The sequence below is a fragment of the Eumetopias jubatus genome, unplaced genomic scaffold, assembly GCF_037043125.1.
Source record: "Eumetopias jubatus isolate StellerSeaLion01/CBP00866 unplaced genomic scaffold, mEumJub1_p1.0 scaffold_13, whole genome shotgun sequence".
NCBI lineage: Eukaryota > Metazoa > Chordata > Mammalia > Carnivora > Otariidae > Eumetopias > Eumetopias jubatus.
This window is the reverse complement of record NW_028274819.1, coordinates 99,385,872-99,404,213: the sequence shown is the minus strand read 5'-3', so window position 1 is coordinate 99,404,213 and position 18,342 is coordinate 99,385,872. Positions and strand designations below refer to the sequence as shown.

At 47.9% G+C, this 18,342-nt stretch overlaps 1 protein-coding gene across 1 annotated transcript in view; it reads right to left on the bottom strand.

Annotated features, from left to right (window-relative positions):
• Positions 1 to 414: 414 nt before the first annotated feature.
• The window catches only part of SMIM35 (small integral membrane protein 35), a 57,717-nt gene continuing 39,789 nt past the window's right edge, over positions 415 to 18,342 (bottom strand). Inside the window, exons 6-9 of the mRNA XM_088017516.1 lie at positions 6,892 to 7,008; positions 5,891 to 5,924; positions 5,096 to 5,228; positions 415 to 4,438 (exon numbers count right to left, since the gene is read on the bottom strand). Coding sequence (XP_087873642.1) covers positions 5,129 to 5,228; positions 5,891 to 5,924; positions 6,892 to 7,008 — 251 coding nt within the window. The 3' untranslated portion in view covers positions 415 to 4,438; positions 5,096 to 5,128. The remainder of the gene's footprint in view (positions 4,439 to 5,095; positions 5,229 to 5,890; positions 5,925 to 6,891; positions 7,009 to 18,342) is intronic.

The following is an 18,342-nucleotide window of genomic DNA, read 5'->3' as shown; positions in this document are numbered from 1 at the left end:
CCCACAGTGCCTAGCAGTTCCTGGCATATTACAGAAGCTGCATGAATGAATGACTGAATGGATACAAGGGAATAATCAATAATTCAGCTATGGGAGCCAGAGAGTATTTGTAATTAAAAGTGAGAAGACAACAGGGCAACTGAGTGGTTCAGTGAGGCGTCTGCCTTCGGCTTGGGTCATGATCCCAGGGTCCTGGGATCGAGCCCCACATTGGGGGGGGGTCCTTGCTCAGTGGGGACCCTGCTTCTCCCTCTCTCTCTGCCCTGCCCCTCCCCCTGCTTGTGCTCTCCTCTCTCCCTCTCTCAAATAAACCAATAAAATCTTAAAAAAAAGTGAGAAGACAACAAGATCATCAGTCTTTTTTTTCTTTTCAAGATTTTATTTATTTATTTGACAGAGAGAGAGACAGTGAGAGAGGGAACACAAGCAGGGGGAGTGGGAAAGGGAGAAGCAGGCTTCCCGCCGAGCAGGGAGCCCGATGCAGGGCTCGATCCCAGGACCCTGAGATCATGACCTGAGCCGAAGGCAGCTGCTTAACCAACTGAGCCACCCAGGCGCCCAAGATCCATCAGTCTTAAGGAAGTCTCCCTGGGGAAGTGAAAATTGAGCTGGCATAAAGAAGAGGCAGAATTTGACAATTTGGAGGCCAAAGGAGGTATAAAAAAAAATAAAAGACTATGAAATGGACCAGCAAGAAGCTCAGAGCTGAGGATAGAGCTGTTCTCACCAGACCAGGGGACACGGAAAAGAGATTAGAGGTCAGCGGGAGGGGCCTGCTTCCTTGGGGGCCAGGGAGCTCAGGGAAGCTGTGAACTTGGACAGAGGCTATAAGTGGCTGACAAACCATTACAAAGAAAATACATTCTTGCCTTTGCCTGGCCTTCAGCAAATCATTTCACTGGACCCTGATCCTCTGTTCCTTCCCTGTGAGGATGAAGAGAGACTGCATACGGAGCCCCTGCCCTGCACTCTAATACGTGCTCAGCAAACATCGGTTTGCTGGTAAAGAAGGGTTTGGTTGGGAATGGTCCGGTCTTAGATGCTGGTTAGATTTATCTAAAGTCAAAGAAAGGCTGAGGAATAGTTCAGATCCTAGACCATCAGAGTTTAAAGGAACTGCAGTGGTCACCTGTCACCTCCTAAGTCAGAAAGTTATCACTATACTTTGTACTTGGATCTTTTGTTTAGTGAACACCTACTATGTTCCAGGTCCTCTGTTAGACACTGAGAATACAGAGATTTAAAAAAAGTACAGGGGCGCCTGGGTGGCTCAGTCAGTCAAGCGTCTGCCTTCGGCTCGGGTCATGATCTCAGGGTCCTGGGATCCAGCCCTTTGTCGGGCTCCCTGCTCAGTGGGGCTTCTGCTTCTCCCTCTGCCCCTCACCCTGCTTGTGTTTCTTTCTTTCTCTCTCAAATAAATAAAATCTTAAAAAAGAAAAATACAAACAAACAGAGAAGATCCTTTTTCTCCTTCAGGTAAAAGAGAGGAGCCTTGGAGAAGTAGTCCGATCCCTCGGGCTAAAATATATGCCCATGGTGGTGAATGACTAGCCCATGGCCACACAGCATGGCAGGGCAGGTCAAGACCAGACCGTATTCTCCAGCGTTCCACCCTCATCCCACTAAGCCTGTGGTCAGGCTGCATCTGTGAGGCCTCACACTCTACTCAGGCTCCAGTGCAGTCAGTGGCTGTGCAGCCTTAGGCAAAGCATGCTACTTCTCTGAGCCTCCCTCTCGCCAGACACAATATGCAGCCAGTACGATGCCCCACGTCACAAGGTTGCCCCAAGGTTCAAGCCACAGTAACGTGCGTGAAAATAATGTGTTCTCCGTAAACTGTGTGTTGTGCAAGCAGTGCCTGCTCCTTCTTAGGTCGCCGGGGCTCTTTCTCCAGGACAAGGCAGCCTTCCAGAGCCACAGTGGGTGTTTCTACTGCACTCAGCAGGCGTCTATTGAGTACCTCCTACATGCTCTATGTTTAGCAGTTACCGAGGACCTACGGGACATACCCTGCCCACAAAGGGCTCACAGGGGAGCGGGGGGTGGAGGGGCACAAACGGGAGAATCATGGCCATTTGCCATCAGGTTCAGATGAGTGGCAGCGGGTCTGGAGTCCTGAGGAAAGCACAGGGAAGGGGACACGGGAGCCAACCCCGGAGACTAGCTGTGGCTCGGAGGGGTTGGCGGGGAGGGCAAAGGCATTCTGGGAAGCCCCGGCAAAGACACTAAAGAGGAACAGGGTGGCAGAGGGACCGGGAGTGGCCAGCCGAGAGAAGTGCTGGCTCTCTGGACTGCCCCCTGGCTCTTGGGGCCAGGGGGAAAGAAGAACAGCTAAGAGGGGAGGGAGGTTCCAGGCAAGGCGCTGGCATGGCCGTGGGTGTCAGCGCCCAGCCCAACCAGACCCGCGGCCAGATCTCCAGGCACCTGCTCCCTAATCATTTGCGAACAAGCTGGAAGCTGCCACTTTTGGGCTCTCAACGAAAACCTGTTGCATCCTCGGAGGAGGTCTGGGGTGAAGGGCAACGCTGTGTTAGCCAGCAGGACCAAGTGCGGAAGTCAGGAAAACAAGAAGGAGGCACAGGGGACAGGGAATACGTCAGAGGACCCTAAAAGAGGAAGTAGCCCAGTCTCGGTTCCGCTCCCGAGGATGGGAAATACCCTCCGTTCTCCCAGCCCTCAGCAGCTGTCCCTGTGTCCCTACCTGAAGCCACCAAACCTGAGGTGGGACCACCTGGGCCCTGGGCCCCATCCTTTCAAGTCTGCCCAAGGTCTCGGAGTCCTGAGCACATTCAGGGACCTGGGGCAGCCTCCTATGGACTGCAGCCCCAGGATCCACACTGGGCAGAGCATCGTGGAGAGTTTTGCTGAAGCTAGACACCCCATGGGTTAAGGAATGGGGCCCAGCCCTCAGCCCTGAAATCCAAAGAAGGACGTCAAAGTCAGCCCATCCCCCCTCCTCGCTGCTCTCCCAATAAAGCCTTCAAGAAAGGGAGTGATCCGAACTACAGGGGGCTCTGCCCCACCCTCACCAACTCAGAGATAGAAACACTGGGGCCCAGACGAAGACCTCCAAATTTAGACGTTTGGTTTATTAAGCCAGAGCTTGGCTCCGCTGGAAGAATGGTCCCCCAGTTCCTGGCAGGAAGTGAGGGGATAGGGGCTGGTAAGGCTCAGCTCCTCTCCTCTCCTCTCCCTTCCTTCCTTCCTTTGTAACTGGCTAGAACCCAAAGCAAGAAAGAAACTAGGCCCCAGGGAAGCAAGGATAGGAAGACAAATAATATGACTTCTCTCCTCCTCGCCTCTCACTGTCCTGGGCTCCTGAGTCTTATTGGCCTAGTTGCTGGGACACGCAGTTCTAACTGCAGGTTTTCAGCCGGGGCTGGGTCCCCACCAGGCCCTCCTCCATCCACAGCTGCCCGGGAACACAGTCTCGCTGGCTGGCACGACTCTGCATTAAGGGGCTACTAAGACAACATCCGGGTGTGGACGCCACCTCTGGTCCAGCAGGGCAGACCAGAGGAAAGAGCTATGACTCACAAGGCAAATGGTCCTGCTGTCCCCCAACCGACATTTGGTTCATGATGCTACATTTGTGCATTAGCTAGTTGTTTTTTTTTTAGCCTAGCCTGGGTCCCTCCCCAACTCACACCATTTCTGGTCTGCCCTCCCCACCGCAGGGCAAGCCTGGCACAGGAAATGCAGAACACAGGGAGACTGAGCTCTGTGCCCCCAGCCCCTACCCACGCATTGCAGAAGCCTAGAAAATAAGATCCGTGTTTCTAGACTGTTTTAAGCACTGACCTCCAAATGGCCTGGGAGGCACGGAGGCTGATCAGCAGCAGGGAAAACAGAGCCAGGTGGTAAACAGGGGTGTGGGGAGATTGAAAGAACCAGAAAGAAGCACAGAGTGGGGCAGGGCAGAGCTTAGTCTTCAGCTCTTAGGGGAAGTTGGCTTCTGGTAGGAAGGTTAAAAACAGCATCTGGAATCACGTCTGCTCCCACTTGACTTTGCCTATTGAAAATATGACTGGTTTTCCGGCCCCTGGAGTCCGCCCTTTGAGGGGAAGTGTCTGGGGATGCCCCGTGGAGAGCTCCCCTGTGGGTATGCAGGCCTTGCCCACACTGGGCTGAGCTGGGAGGCCTTTGCTCTCCAAGATACCCGGAACCCCTCCACAGGCTCAGGGGCCCCCTGGGAACCAGTCTCTACTCCTGGGCAATGCCCGCCTTTTTGTTTGTAGGAGAAAGCCACTGCTACTCTACCAGACTCTGTCCAGAGCCCAGACCCCTCCTGGGGGTTCTCCTGCTGCAGGCCTGTGGCTCACCCAGTGTGATTCCTCATCGTCCACAACAAGGGACCAGGCCTGGCCTTGAAGACCCCGGAGGGTGAACGAAGCCCAGGGAGTCTGGGAGGGGCAGGTGCTGCACCAGGAGCCTCCTCCTGCAGAAAAAGCAAAGGGAGAACAGCAAAGAAATGAGGCCTGAAAAGGATTCCTCTAAACCACTGCATCTGGCAAGGCTTCTCCCAGGCCAGAGGAGAAGCTCAGAGAGAAACTGGGGGTCCATGAGGGATTGCTGGAGGGAGAAAGTGGATGGGAAAAAGCAACTGCCATGGGGAAGGGCGTAGGCTTGAAGGCAGGGGGAAGGAACGTGTGACCCAAGGGTCAGCCGGCCACAAAGCAGGGATGGCTCCCGGGCCTTCAGTGCAGAAGTGACACTCTAGAGTGATGCTTCTTGGACAGACTGGCCATCTAGAACCTTCAACTCAGAGCAAAGAGTTGAGATAGAAAGCTCGACTCTAGAAGCTGCTACCTGACTAGAAATAGAACGTCCCCAGGAAAGAAAGGCAGGATGTGGATTGGGTGCCCAGATGGAAAGGAGCAGCCAGCAGGTGGTGAGGACAGCATGACCCTCAGCCTTGACACCTGAGATCATCTCCCACGGACCCACCCCCCCAGCAGTGAGGGGAAGGGGGGTTTGAACCGAACCATCTCTTGGGTTCCGAACAGTCCTTGGTGCTAGGCTTAGGTGCCTGCACCATCCGAGGACCTGACTAGGACATCAGATTTACTCAGCAGCTCACCAACTTTCCACTCACCTCTCCGGAGCTCCAGAGCCTAACACTCCCCCATCAGACTAGCTTGTCGGAGAACTTCCCATAGCCGCCATCAGAACTGCTGACATGGCCACTGATGGTGAAGGGTGGACCCACCTCCAGCTCCTTCAGGTTCCTGAGAAAGATGATCCAATCATCTGGGTGGCTGAGAACCTGGCCTCTCCTTGGGAGCCCAACTCCCTAGACCAGAGCATGGGAAGAACACCTGGCGATGAGTCCTCAACTGACTCATCTTCCAGAACAGGAGCTGGCCCATGTCTCGGGGCCAGATGAAGAGCGGACCTGCCCCAGGGCAGCGAGTGGACAAGACGGCTTACCGCAGGAGCCCTTCCTGACCCCCACTCTGTAAATCCCTGGCGGTCTCCACTTGCTCCTCTCTTTTGACACCACATTGTGCCCAAGATTATGTTATTTGTAGTCAGGCCCGTGTCCACCACAGACAGTGAAATGCTTGAAGACAGAGACAGTGCTCATTGTACCTCCTAGAAACTAGCACCACAACACCTGCAACAATAGATCCTTCCTGAATAAATGATGAGTAGATGACGAATGAATGGTTGGTCCCTGCCGGGGGGCAAATATAAGAGGATCGCCATCAGCAGGGTCTCACATAATCCTGTCCATGTTCAAGTTTTTTTTCATGCTAATTTCTAAATAGACCCCAGCTCCTTCCTTTTCTCTTATTTGGTTAGGGGCATGGGGAGGAGACAAGGAAGAGAAACAGCGTGTTTGGGCTCCATACCTAACCACACCCAGATCTGCTCTGAATCTACTCACCGGATCTGGTACAAGTTGAAGACAAAATTAGGCCCTAAAAAGATAATCAGAAAACAGAGGGTTAGTACCTCCAGGGAAGACCTGCCCATCATGCTTCTAGGAACATCTGGTGCTCCTTCACCCCATCTGGGAGGAGCAGGGTGGCTGCGCTGGACCTCAGGATGCTGTCGGAGGGCCCCAAGTTCCTGCACTGTCTGCTGTCTGCCCCACACCCAGGGGTGTACCCCATCTTCCCAGATAGAACCACCAGCTTTTTGGGGGCAACTCCTGCAGCTAGGCATCCCCCCTTTAAGGGTACTGATTACCCTGGGAAAGAGGCAGTCCTAGCTTAGAGCCCAAAAGCAGCAGACCTGGCCTTGAATCCAGGCTATACCACTCTCTAACCCTGTGACCTCAGCCTTCCGGCTTCATCTATAAAAAACAGAAACTAAGAATTCCAACCTTACATGGAATTTTAAAGAAAATCCTATTAGGCAAAAGTCCACTGGCACATAGTAGGTGCTCAGCAAACATTCGTGGAAGCTGTGGAAGCCAAGTGCAGGTCTGAGACATGCTCTCTGCCTCCGGGGATGCCAGCATGCCCGCCCAGCTCCCCGGGGTCCCGTGGGAAGCGCAGATACGGCTCAGGGCTGGGAGACTCCCAGGGAAGCAGAAGCTGAACCCACAGGCAGGGGGAGAGATGCACAAGGAGCCAGAGTGGGGGGCCCCAGTCTAGCCTGGCGCCCCTGGCCTCGAGGCCCACACAGGCCTTGGGGATAGACACTGGTGGGCTCTCAGGGAAGAGAGAGACAGCCTCTGGCTGGGTAGGAGGAGCCCTCACGCCTTCAGTGAAGGCCCGGTACCCCACCCCCACCCAAGTCTTCAACCACTGCAGCTGCCACAGGAAGTATTTTTGCATGATGCCATGCTGAAGAGTGTGCAGCCCCACCCGGCCTCGCCGACCGCTACAGGAGAGGAGGAACAGGCCAGGGCTGGGCTGCCGGGCTTTGGCGCTCACTCACCCTCCCAGCAGTACCCGCGCTGGTACCACTTGGCCAGGCTGTAGCCCAGGACGGACATGAGCAGCAGTGAGAGCCCCACGCCGAGGATCAGGCCCAGGGTGCGGAAGGAGTCCTCACCTGCAGAGACACACGGCCCCCTCCGTCAGCTGCCTGTGGCCCTCTCAGAGCTCTCCACCTTGTTCCAAGTCTCCCCCCTCCCTCCTCACTGCCATCAACATGAGGGCTCCCCTAGGAATCGTGATCTGAGCTAGCTAGTCGAGCCAAGTCACACTGAGAGAGCAGTCTGATACCCGAGTTTTTAGAGTCAGTTTGTTTATCCAATGTAATAGTTCTTGACCACAGAGATAGTATGGAAATGGGAGGGCCTCCTAAAGCCACAGGCCTTCTACTTATTGGAAAAGGCACTGCAGTTTGGGGGAAGAGCCCAGGAGGTCTCGCCTCAGCCTCGCTCGGTGGTCAAGAAGGGCAGCCTGGAGGCCCCAAGAGCAGAGACCAGAAGATCCTCAGTACCCTCCCCACAAAGCCCCTGGACCGCATGGCGAGGTGTTTACTTTCAAACTCTGTTTGCTGCTTATACTTATCGTTTCTTCCTTTTTGTGGTATGAGCTCTTAGCTAAATTTATATTTTATTTGTAAAGCCAAACCAAGGGAGAAAGGGAAAAAGGAGGGACGGTGGGGGGTAGGGGAAGAGCGAAGGAAAGGAGGGAGGAGAGGGCAGGAGGAAGTCGGGAGAGAGGGGAGAAGGAAGGGGGAGGGAGGAGAGGGCAGGAGGAAGTCGAGAGAGAGGGGAGAAGGAAGGGGGAGGGAGGAGAGGGGAGAAGGAAGGGGGAAGGAGGAGAGGGGAGGAGGGAAAAGGAAGGGGGAGGGAGGAGAGGGGAGGAGGGAGTTGGGAGAGAAGGGAGAGGGAAGGGGGAGGGAGGAGAGGGGAGGAGGGAGTTGGGAGAGAAGGGAGAGGGAAGGGGGAGGGAGGAGAGGGGAGGAGGGAGTTGGGAGAGAAGGGAGAGGGAAGGGGGGGAGGAGAGGGGAGGAGGGAGTTGGGAGGGAGGGGAGAAGGAAGGGGGAGGGAAGATGGAGGGAGGAGGGACGAGGGAGGGAGGAGGGGGGCAAGGAGAGAGGAGGGAGGGAGATTGGACTCCTCCAGGGAGATGAGATGGGCCTAAAGCAGAAGCAGAGAGGGAAGCCAGCTTTGCAGAAAGAGGCTGACAATGGGGGCACCAGAGAGAGGCCCACCTGGCGGGCCAGGGAAAGAAGAGGAAGGCCAGCTCCACTCCTGCTGGATGAGCACCAGGTATATGGAAGAATCAACTGATCCCATGTCCGTGGCCCTGGGTCCTGAGGCTCTGGGGGTGTTCCCAGGGGGCCAGGAGGCATAGTGCACAGCAGGCTTGCTTCCAAAGCCCAGGTCCATCATTTGCAAAATGTGGGACCTGAGCGACCCCCTTTCCCCCAGTAGACTTCAGTTTGCTTTTATGGAAAACAAGCATGATAATAAACACACATAGAGTTGCTGTGTTGATTAATGGAGGCGCATTACAGAGAGCAGCTAGAAGGCCCAGCATACACTAAGTGCACAAAAAATGTGAACTACATTGTTGTGGTCATTATCAGCATCACATGGTGTGACTGTCTTGGTAAAATATTTCACAATCTCCCCTGCCCAAACCTTTCCCTCCCCCATGCCCCTTGGCCCTTCTTCCCCCTGAAAGCATTCCAGCAAAGAGAAGGTGAGGGCCAAAGGCAGAAAGAAAGGGTCTATCCTCCTAGTTTTCTATTTCAAAAGGCCCTTAGCAAAATAGAAAGGATTCACAACTTAGACAAGAGATGAGCCAAAGCAAGACTGCCCTCCTCGTCATACCAGGAGAAAGATCTCCAGCATGGGGGAGGAAAAGGAAAAAGCAAGAATAAGAGAAGCAGGGGAAAAAACACTGGAAAACATTGAAAAGATGTCAGTGGGTCCCAGAGAGAAAGTCCTTGTTCCCTGATCCGAAGCTGAGCCCTGGGGAGGCAACAGAACTTCCAGGCAGAATTGTGGGATCTGAGAGCTGGGTGGAGCCCCAGAAAGACAAGAGCCCAGGAATGACAGTTGCATGGAGCACCTTGGCGGATGGAGCCTCAGACAGCCTTGGAGAGTTGCTGTGCCCTCTCATGGCATGGGAGCAACCAAATGATTTCTATCCCCAAGAGAAGCAGGGAAGTCACAGAGAGACCCTCTAGACCAGACAGAGTCACACAGCTGAGATCTCGGGACACCTCCACAGCCCCCTGCCTGGCTGCGGCTCAAAGCCCAGTCCAGATGACAGCCACTGCCATGGGTGCCCATGTGAGCACATGGCATCAGGGACTATGCACCCTTCTCCTGCTCCTTAATCCCCAAGAAATGGGGGGCACAGGGATCCCCAAAGCCACTAATGGCATCTTCTCTGCACCAGGCACTTGTTCGAGACACTTGTCTTATAGCAATAAATAAAACATGTTCTCATGGAAATTGTACTTCAGTGGAGGGAGACAGACAATAAAGTAAAGAATAAGGAAAAGAAAGAAAGAAAAGAGAAGGAAAAGAAAGAAAAGAAAGAAGAAAAGCTCTGTGGGGACGAGAGTACAGTTTTAAATAAAGCAGTCAGGGATGGACTCGCGAAGAAGGTGACAGTTGAGGAGAAGGCCCCACAGGAGCTGAGTAAACGCCATGCAGGTGGGGTGGCTACAGCAGAAACGTGCTGGGCAGAGTGGGTGGCGGGTACAGAGGAGGCAGGAGCATGCCCAGCATGTTCCAGGAGCATCACGGAGCCCCGAGTGACCGTCAGGGGCAGAAAGGACGAGGGACAGTAGCAGGAGACGGATACTGTAGTACCTCAAAGGCCATAAGGGGAGTTTGGGTTTTCCTCTGAGCAAGATGGAGAGTCACGAGAGGACTCTGAGCAGAGAAATGACATGATGCCATGTATTAAGAGGACACTCCGATGGCTACTGTGTTAAGAACAGATGTGGTAGGAGGGTGATGATGATGAAGGGAAACCAGTCAGAAGCTGGTGAAGCCCCAAGGAAGAGACAGTCACTGAGGAAAGCAGTGCAAGAAACGGAGAGGCCAAAGTCCAAGAGACCATCTGTGTGGGTCACCGAGAGCGTGACAAGAACCCAAGAGCTCAAGTCTTCACCAACGAGGGGGGTGACCCAGGAGTGGTGGACAGATGATTCAACAAGGCATGGGAGGAGTTATTCGCGGTGTTTGTGGAAGCCGAGGTTTTGAAGGGTTTCATCAAAGAAAAGTACCGGGAGGAAAGCACCAGTAGGGAAATCACAGGCCTTCCGGAGATCCAGCTGATGAGGGAAAGAGGTGTAACAGCTGTGTTGGCTACCATTTTGTCCCCACCCCCAAAACGGTGCCTTCTGGCTTAGGTGGCTTTCAGATACATGAATTCCTCTATTTCACCTCTTTATCTTCCTAGGATGCTCTTTAACCAATATTCTTTTTCTTCAAAAAGATTTTACTTGTTTTTTTATTTTTTTAAAGATTTTTTATTTATTTATTCATGAGAGACAGAGAGAGGGAGAGAGGGGCAGAGGGAGAAGCAGGCTCCCAAGGAGCAGGGAGCCCGATGCGGGACTTGATCCCAGGACCCCGGGGATCATGACCTGAGCCTAAGGCAGACGCCCAACCATCTGAGCCACTCAGGCGCCCTTATTTGTTTTTTTAAAGATTTTATTTATTTCCTTGGGAAAGAGAGAGAGAGGGAGCAAGCGGGGGAGGGGCAGAGGCAGAGGGAGCAGACTGCGCGTTGAGCCCTGATTAGGGCTCGATCCCAGGACCCTGAGACCATGACCAGAGCTGAAGGCAGACACTTAACCGACTAAGCCACCCAGGCGTCCCAACACTTTATTAATTTGAGAAAGAGAGAGAGAGAGAGACTGAGAGCAGGGGGAGGGGCAGAGGGAGAAGGAGAGAATCTCAAGCAGACTCAGCACTTAGTGGGGAGCCCAACATGGGACTTGATGCCACAACCCCAAGATTATGACCTCAGCTGAAACTAAGAGTCAGAGACACTTAACCACTCAACCGACTGAGCCACCCAGGTGCCCCATCTTTAATATTTTCTTTACTTAATTCTCCCTTTTGCACACCTTTCCATTCTTCTTATATTTCATGCACACAAGAAGTACACAGAATAACATGATAAACATCCATGTGCCTACCATTAAGCTTCAAAGAATTCAAAAATTCCATTACTGCTTATTAACTTCAGAGTAGCCTTCTCCTATCTCTCCAAGTAACTGTCCTCTCAAATTTAATGTTTAGCTTCCCTAGGCGTGTTTTTTATACTATTTCATTTTTTCCCATTATGTGTGTGTGTGTTTATATATGTAATTGTTTTGCTTATTTTCAAACTTTATTAAAATGATGGTAGGATTACTTCCATTTCTGTCCATGGCAGAGTAATAACAGACCAGATTTACTCTCCCCTGTTAAACATCTAGAAAACCAGACAGAATAGGTAAAATAATGGAGAAAGGTCTGCAAGATGATGATTCTCGAGAAGCAGAAATGAAACACGGGGCGTTCTGTGACTGCCCAGCTTACTGCCCGGGGTAGGTTCCCAAATCCCAAGTACAGGGAGGTGGGATCCAAAGAGAGTCCAGCGGACCAGGTTGAGGAGAAAGAGTCTGGCACCTGGGAGATCAACACAGCTCAAGTTTATAGGACAAGAACACTGGAGGGGAAGGCTGCACAGAGCGGTTTCCAGAAATCTGCAGAAGAGTCCCCTGATGTCTCTGGTTGTGGTTTGTCCTTTAAATTTGCTTATGGCATCTTTTTTGAGCAAAATTTAAATGTGTACTTCAGTTAAATTCATCTATAGTTGTGATTTTAAAACTCTTATTTAAGAAATCCATCCTGGGGCGCCTGGGTGGCTCAGTCAGTTAAGTGTCTGACTCTTGATTTCAGCTCAGGTCATGATCTCAGGGTCATGAGATCCAGTCCCACATCGGGCTCCATCCTGGGTATGGAGCCTGCTTGGCATTCTCCCTCTCCCTCTGCCTCCTCCCCACCCCAAAAAATCCAGGGGCGCCTGGGTGGCTCAGTCGTTAAGCGTATGTCTTCAGCTCAGGTCATGATCCCAGGGTCCTGGGATCAAGCCACGCATCGGGCTCCCAGCTCCGCAGGAAGCCTGCTTCTCCCTCTCCCACTCCCCCTGCTTGTGTTCCCTCTCTCACTGTGTCTCTCTCTGCCAAATAAATAAATAAAATCTTGAAAAAAAAATCCATCCCTATTCCAAGATATACCCCTTAGTTTTCTTCTAAAAGTTTTAAAGTTCTGTTTTTCACAGTTAGAACACTCATCTACCTAGAATTCACTTTTTGGATGTGTTCTAAGGTAAGGATCTAATTTTTATATGGAAAGTTATTTTTCCATGCTTTGCCCCTAATGATTTTCATTGTTGTCACTTTCACGTAACAAGTTTTCCATATATGTTTGTTTCTTTTCTTGGGCTCTGTATTGTCTTCTGTTGGTCTGAATGTTCATCACTATAACACTCCTACCTTATCTTAATTACTACAGTTTCATAATAAAAATTGAATCTTGATCACCAGTAAAATAAACACTCCTCCTAATTCTCCCTCAAAAACATATAAATAAGTTATTATGGATACTTTGCCTTTCCCTGTGAATTTTAGAATCAGCTTTTCAAGATCACTGAAATCCTCTATTAGAACTTGGGGATTGCCATGGGCTTATAGTTTCATTTGGGTAAAACTGATGTCTAGTCTTCAAATTTATAAATATGGCATATATTTTCATTTATCTGTATCATCTTTTAAGATTTTATTTATTTGTCAGAGAGAGAGAGCACAAGGAAGGGGTCAGTTACCCTGAGATCATGACCTGAGCTGAAGGCAGACACTTAACCAAATGAGCCACCCAGGCATCCCTGTATCATCTTTTATAAGCTATCATATGTTTTGCAATTTCCCCCTCTAAAGGTTTTCCATACCTTCTTGCTAGGTTTATTCTTAGGATCCAAATCATAGCTTCAGAAATGAAAACCACAACATCCAAGAGAAAAATATATTGGATGGGAGTAACAGCAGATTAGACATTATAGAAGAATCAAAGCTGTGCACCTGAAGACAGAGCAACAGCAACTTACCCAAAATAAAATACAGAGAGGAAAAAAAATGAATGGAAAGAACCCCAGCGGGGTGTGGGACAACTCCAAGCAAACTAGTATGTGTGTAACTGGAGTCCTCAAAGGAGAAAAGGGCGGAAGAAATATCTGAAGGGCTTTGGCCAAACATTTTCTAAACTTCAAGAATCCACCAATTATCTACTCAAATAATATCTTTCCTTCCCTATGAGGAATTCTGGCACCCATGGTTGACATCAAAACCTGTTTTCCTTTTCATTACATCAAAGAAACCCTGGACTATCTGTAGGAAGACAAGGATTACATTTCCTTTCTACCAAACCTCCATAAGAATCACTATTTTCAACTAGAGTATCGGTGTAAGATGGAAAGCACGCCAGACAAGGACATGGTCTCTCTGGTAAGACCCTGGCCAGGGAGTGTGTTGTCTGTGTTGCTTATATTTAGAATCAAACAAAGCAGATGAACATGTTGGGGTTGTATTTTCTCAGTAGAAATAAAGAAGCATAACCCTTCTTCTCTCCTGTCAGATGCCTATGCTGAGGTGGAATGATCTTCAGGCACAACCAGAGATTTCCTCAGAAATTATTTAGGATAGCTCTATTGGAGGAATGATTCGAGATGAACAGGGAAAACCCTAGGATCTTATATAGAGAAACAGTATTTCTTCGAACTCTGATACATTGCAATGAAATGCAGGTTTCGTGTAAGTCTCAATAACTGTGACATTATGTTAAAGTAATCAACTGAATAAAAACTCTTTCTTCTCCACTAACTCTAAGTTTCGGGAAGGATCAATAAAACAATGTTGGTCCCAAAGATGGTGCTATAGGTGAGAATTTTCTCCAATTTTTCAAAAAGGCTGTCAGATATGCAAGTCCAAAAAAAATCTACCATTACTTTTTTGTTTTCGCTTTTTGGGGCTGTGATATTATTGACATTCTATATTTTCAGGAAACAAAATAAGAGCTCATAGAAGCTAAATATTTACCCAAATCTGAGGAGCTCTGTGTGCCAGAGCCACAGCAAGAACCCAGTTATTTCTGGTTCCAAAGTCCATATCCCTTTCATTATCCCTTATTGTTTAAAATGACTTGCTCTGTAAGGCTATTAGACAGAAATTTTAAAAATTTTAGATGACATCTCCAAAACTATGGTAACACTTTTTGGAATAGTTTATATGAAGCTTCTTTATGTCATCCCTAATTCAATACATCCAATTCAATACACCCACTACCATACCAAACCTCGAAAAGGAATCATCCTTTCATTATGTACACCAGGGAGGCATATATCCACAGGACCCAGAAACAGCTTCAAATCACTAAGATGTTTGTTTAAAATGATGTTATTTAAAAACGGAGTCCTGAGGCACCTGGGTGGCTCAGTCAGTTGAACATCTGACTCTTGATTTTGGCTCAGGTCATGATCTCAGAGTCTTGGGATGAAGCCCTAAGTAGGGCTCTGTGCTCAGTGGGGAGCCTGCTTGAAGATTCTCTCTCTCTCCCTCTCTCCCTCTCACACTCTCTTTCTCTCTCTCAAATAAATAAATCTTAAAAAAAAAATTGGGAGTCATATTTTGTACCACTCATGGCTGTTACTTGATTGGGGGGAGCACTTCTCTCAACCCCCCACTACTATCGTTAAGATGCAGATTTGTGTATGGCTCTGTATGCAGACTGCCGTATGACTAATAAGGAATCGGTATTACTGTGACCTTTTATGCCTGCTTCCCCTCTGACCCTCTCCCCTCTCATGCTGTTTCTCTTTCTCTCAAATAAATGAACTGATAAATCTTTTTAAAAAAATTACTGTCACCTTTTATTAGTCCTGATCCCATAAAGGACCACGGGGCTCTAGGGGAAGAGATGCATTCAAGACTACCCCCTACATCTCCTTTCCCAACCTGCTTTACTACTCCCCTGAGTCATGCTGATTGGCCCAAGTTCACTAGTGCGCTGGGTCAGTGAATGTCAAAAGGTCATGGCCATGGCTGTTCTATTCCACTTCCTCCTTCCATGTGTCTGGAAAAGTAAGCAACCAGTCTAGCCATCATAACCCCCTCATTTATGCTCAGGCACTCTCCTTATGACAGTTCCCTGTCCTTGCAAGCCAGAGCATGGTAAGATTCAGGATTTGGATTTGGGTAAGGAGGACAGGGAAAAAATGCTCCAAGCATCTTCAGCTATGGTCACTGTTCCAGCCAAGTTTACAAAACAGATCTGTGGGGACTTGAGACACAAAACCTCTAATATAATGTTACTTTATCTTACTTTAACATCTGTCTCCTGTTTCTTTATAAACATCTCCCCCAGAGATTTTGTGTAATCTATGGTAGGCCTTCGGTATTCCTGGATATGGCCAAAAAATCATCAACTCCATTAAAACTCCTTTTTAAAAGCCTGTACACACTGACTTCACAAGCAAGCCTATATTTGTCCTTATATAAAGTATTGATCTAGGAAACTCAGGTTTTTAGTAAAGAAGAAAATTGGCATAAAGTATACTTGGAAAGACAAAGAAGAAAGAGGAAAAAGTGGAAGAGGAAAAGAAGAATCTGAGAATAAAGGAGGGTGAAAGGTTAGGAGGCAGGGGAGGAAAGGGAAGAATGAGAGAAGAAATGAGTGAATATGTGGTTTGGGGTGAAATTATAATTTCCCTTTTTGAAAACAGAATCAGGATGCAGGAGAATATAGTCAGTGGTCATTATGTCAAACAAATAGCATGTCTGAACTTGGCCACCCAAATAAATGGCATAGCAACCACACATGCAAAGTGTAGCCTAAGTATATAGATAAAACCAAATGCAAAGAAGGACCGAGATCCTAACCTAGAACAGAACATGACTCAAAAAATAGGAGTAAACTCCTCAAAATCACTTCACTCTTTAGAAGCACTCACTAAAAGCATGCAATAAAATAAAGGACGTTTACAGGGAAAGGAAGATTAAGGAAACAAATCAAGGACCACATAATATCATTATGGAGATATTACATTCAATAGAAACAGCATAGGTATCATTAAAAATGAAATTATTGACATAGAGACAAAGCTTAAGAATAGCATGAAGGATGGGGAAGAAAAACTCAGAAATTAAAGCAATTAGCGAAAAAGCTAATAGTTATAGAAGACAAAGATAACCCAATTGAAGGAAAATTGGTAACTCTGAGGTTGAAAACCCAATACATTAAATAGAAAATATTCTCAAAAAATATTTTCCCAAATAATAGGATCCCAAAACTAGGACACAAGAGGGGAGCCTGGGCGGCACAGTCAGTTAAGCATCCAACTCTTGGTTCTGGCTCAGGTCATGATCTCATTGATGTTGGGACATTGCTGTTCTCAAGCCCTCAAAGAGGACAGAGCTACATACATACCCATCTCCATTTATTTCCATACGTTATGCATGTAGAAAATCTGAATGCACATCAATAACTCCAATATAACACCAAAGGGTTTATTTTACATTTCTTCCTTTTTGTGTCTGTAACTCCATCATCCAAGAGTGAGATATCTGGCTTCTATTATTAAATAATTTATTTATTTGATTAATCCTCTGTATGTATTCACTTCCTATCTCTGCTGCCCACCCTCCCCACCGCCCCCGTGCTCTTATCACCCTGCTTGGGATCTGACACCTCATACTGGGCTGCCCTGTCATGGCTTTTCAACTCACCCTGTGTGGGCCCTGACCCTGTGCCAGGCCACTCTTCCAGGGGATATCCTCTGCACCCTGCTTGGGCTTGACTCCCCTTGCTGGGCCATCGCCTTCAACCCCACCATGGATGCCTTCCTCATCCCACTCAGGCCCTAATTCCAGTGCCAGATTACGCCTTCAGGAATACCCTCTTTTACCCTGCTTGGGCTCCCATATCAATGAACACATCTACCACCAAAATCTTGGCTTCTAATTACCATTTTCCACTCTAGGAAACTAGGGTTCCTTGGATAAAAGATTTATGCCAGGACTGGCAGGAAAAGTACAGGATGAACTTGTAAATCTTCTTGTCCCCTGCCCCTACCGCAAAAGAGAAGGGTCTAAAGAATAATGGGGGCATGTCAAAAGAACACAGAGGGGCACCTGGCTAGTTCAGTTGGTGGAGTGTGAGACTCTTGATCTCAGGGTCTTGAATTCAAGCCCCACCTTCAGTGTAGAGCTTATGTTAAAAAAAAAAAAAAGACATATAAACCAGCTTCTATTGGCCAAATCATGATAGTTTCAACATCAAGATAAAGTATAACAGTCACTGGATAACACAGAAACCTAAATCCATACAGATATTAATTAATTAACTAATGAAAAGTTTAGTGCATAATGGGATATATACATGGTTTCAAATCTCTTCTCACAAAAACTTATTTTGAGAAAGAAAACTCACTTTACAGAAGGGAAGCCCGGCAAACACCACTCTAATCAAGTGATAAAGTGAACATCAGCTGCAGTGACCCACACACAAAAGGTGTGCCTCCTGATAGGAGGCCAGGGAGAAGAATGCAGTATCATTCTGTGACATTCTTGCCAAAGAGGCGGAACCTAAATCTAATCATGGGGAAACATCACGCAAACCCAAATGGAGGGCATTTTACCAAATAGCTGGCCTGCAATCTTCAAAAGGGTAAAGGTTACTAAAATCAAGAGAAGATTGAGGACATGTTCCAGACCAAAGCAGACTAAAAAGACATGATAACTAATTACGACCTGTGATTCTGAACTGGGTCCTTCTGCTATAAAAGCCAATGTTGAACAATTGACAGGACCTGAATAATCTGATGGAGTAATGTATTGATATTAATTTTCTGATTTCGATCATTATATCCTGGTTATGTAGGGAAGTATCTTTGCAAGGAAACACACTTTATTCAGTTGTGATGGGGGCATCAGGTTAATAACTTACTCTCAAATCACTCGTGGAAAAATTTTGATTTACATTTTTATATATATAGTTTCAACTTTTCTATAAGCTTGTAATCATTTCAAAATAAAATAATTTTTAAAACGCAGTTGGTCTCAATCTAACGGTTTATAAAATCTCCATTTTATAAATGAAAAAGCAAAGTTTAAAAGAATATGGTATGAATGGTATATATATATATTTGTACAAACATATTTATATATTTTATGTATATTTTCCAAAAGAATATTTTGTTACATGCATATACTTTGTACATATATTTGTACAAATACATTTAAGTATTTTATGTCTGTTTTTCAAAAGACTATACATTTTGTTACATGTGTATATGTAATTTTTCTGGACAGATACAGAAGAGAAATAATGCAGTGATCTGGCAGAGCCAGATCTGGGTGGTGGTG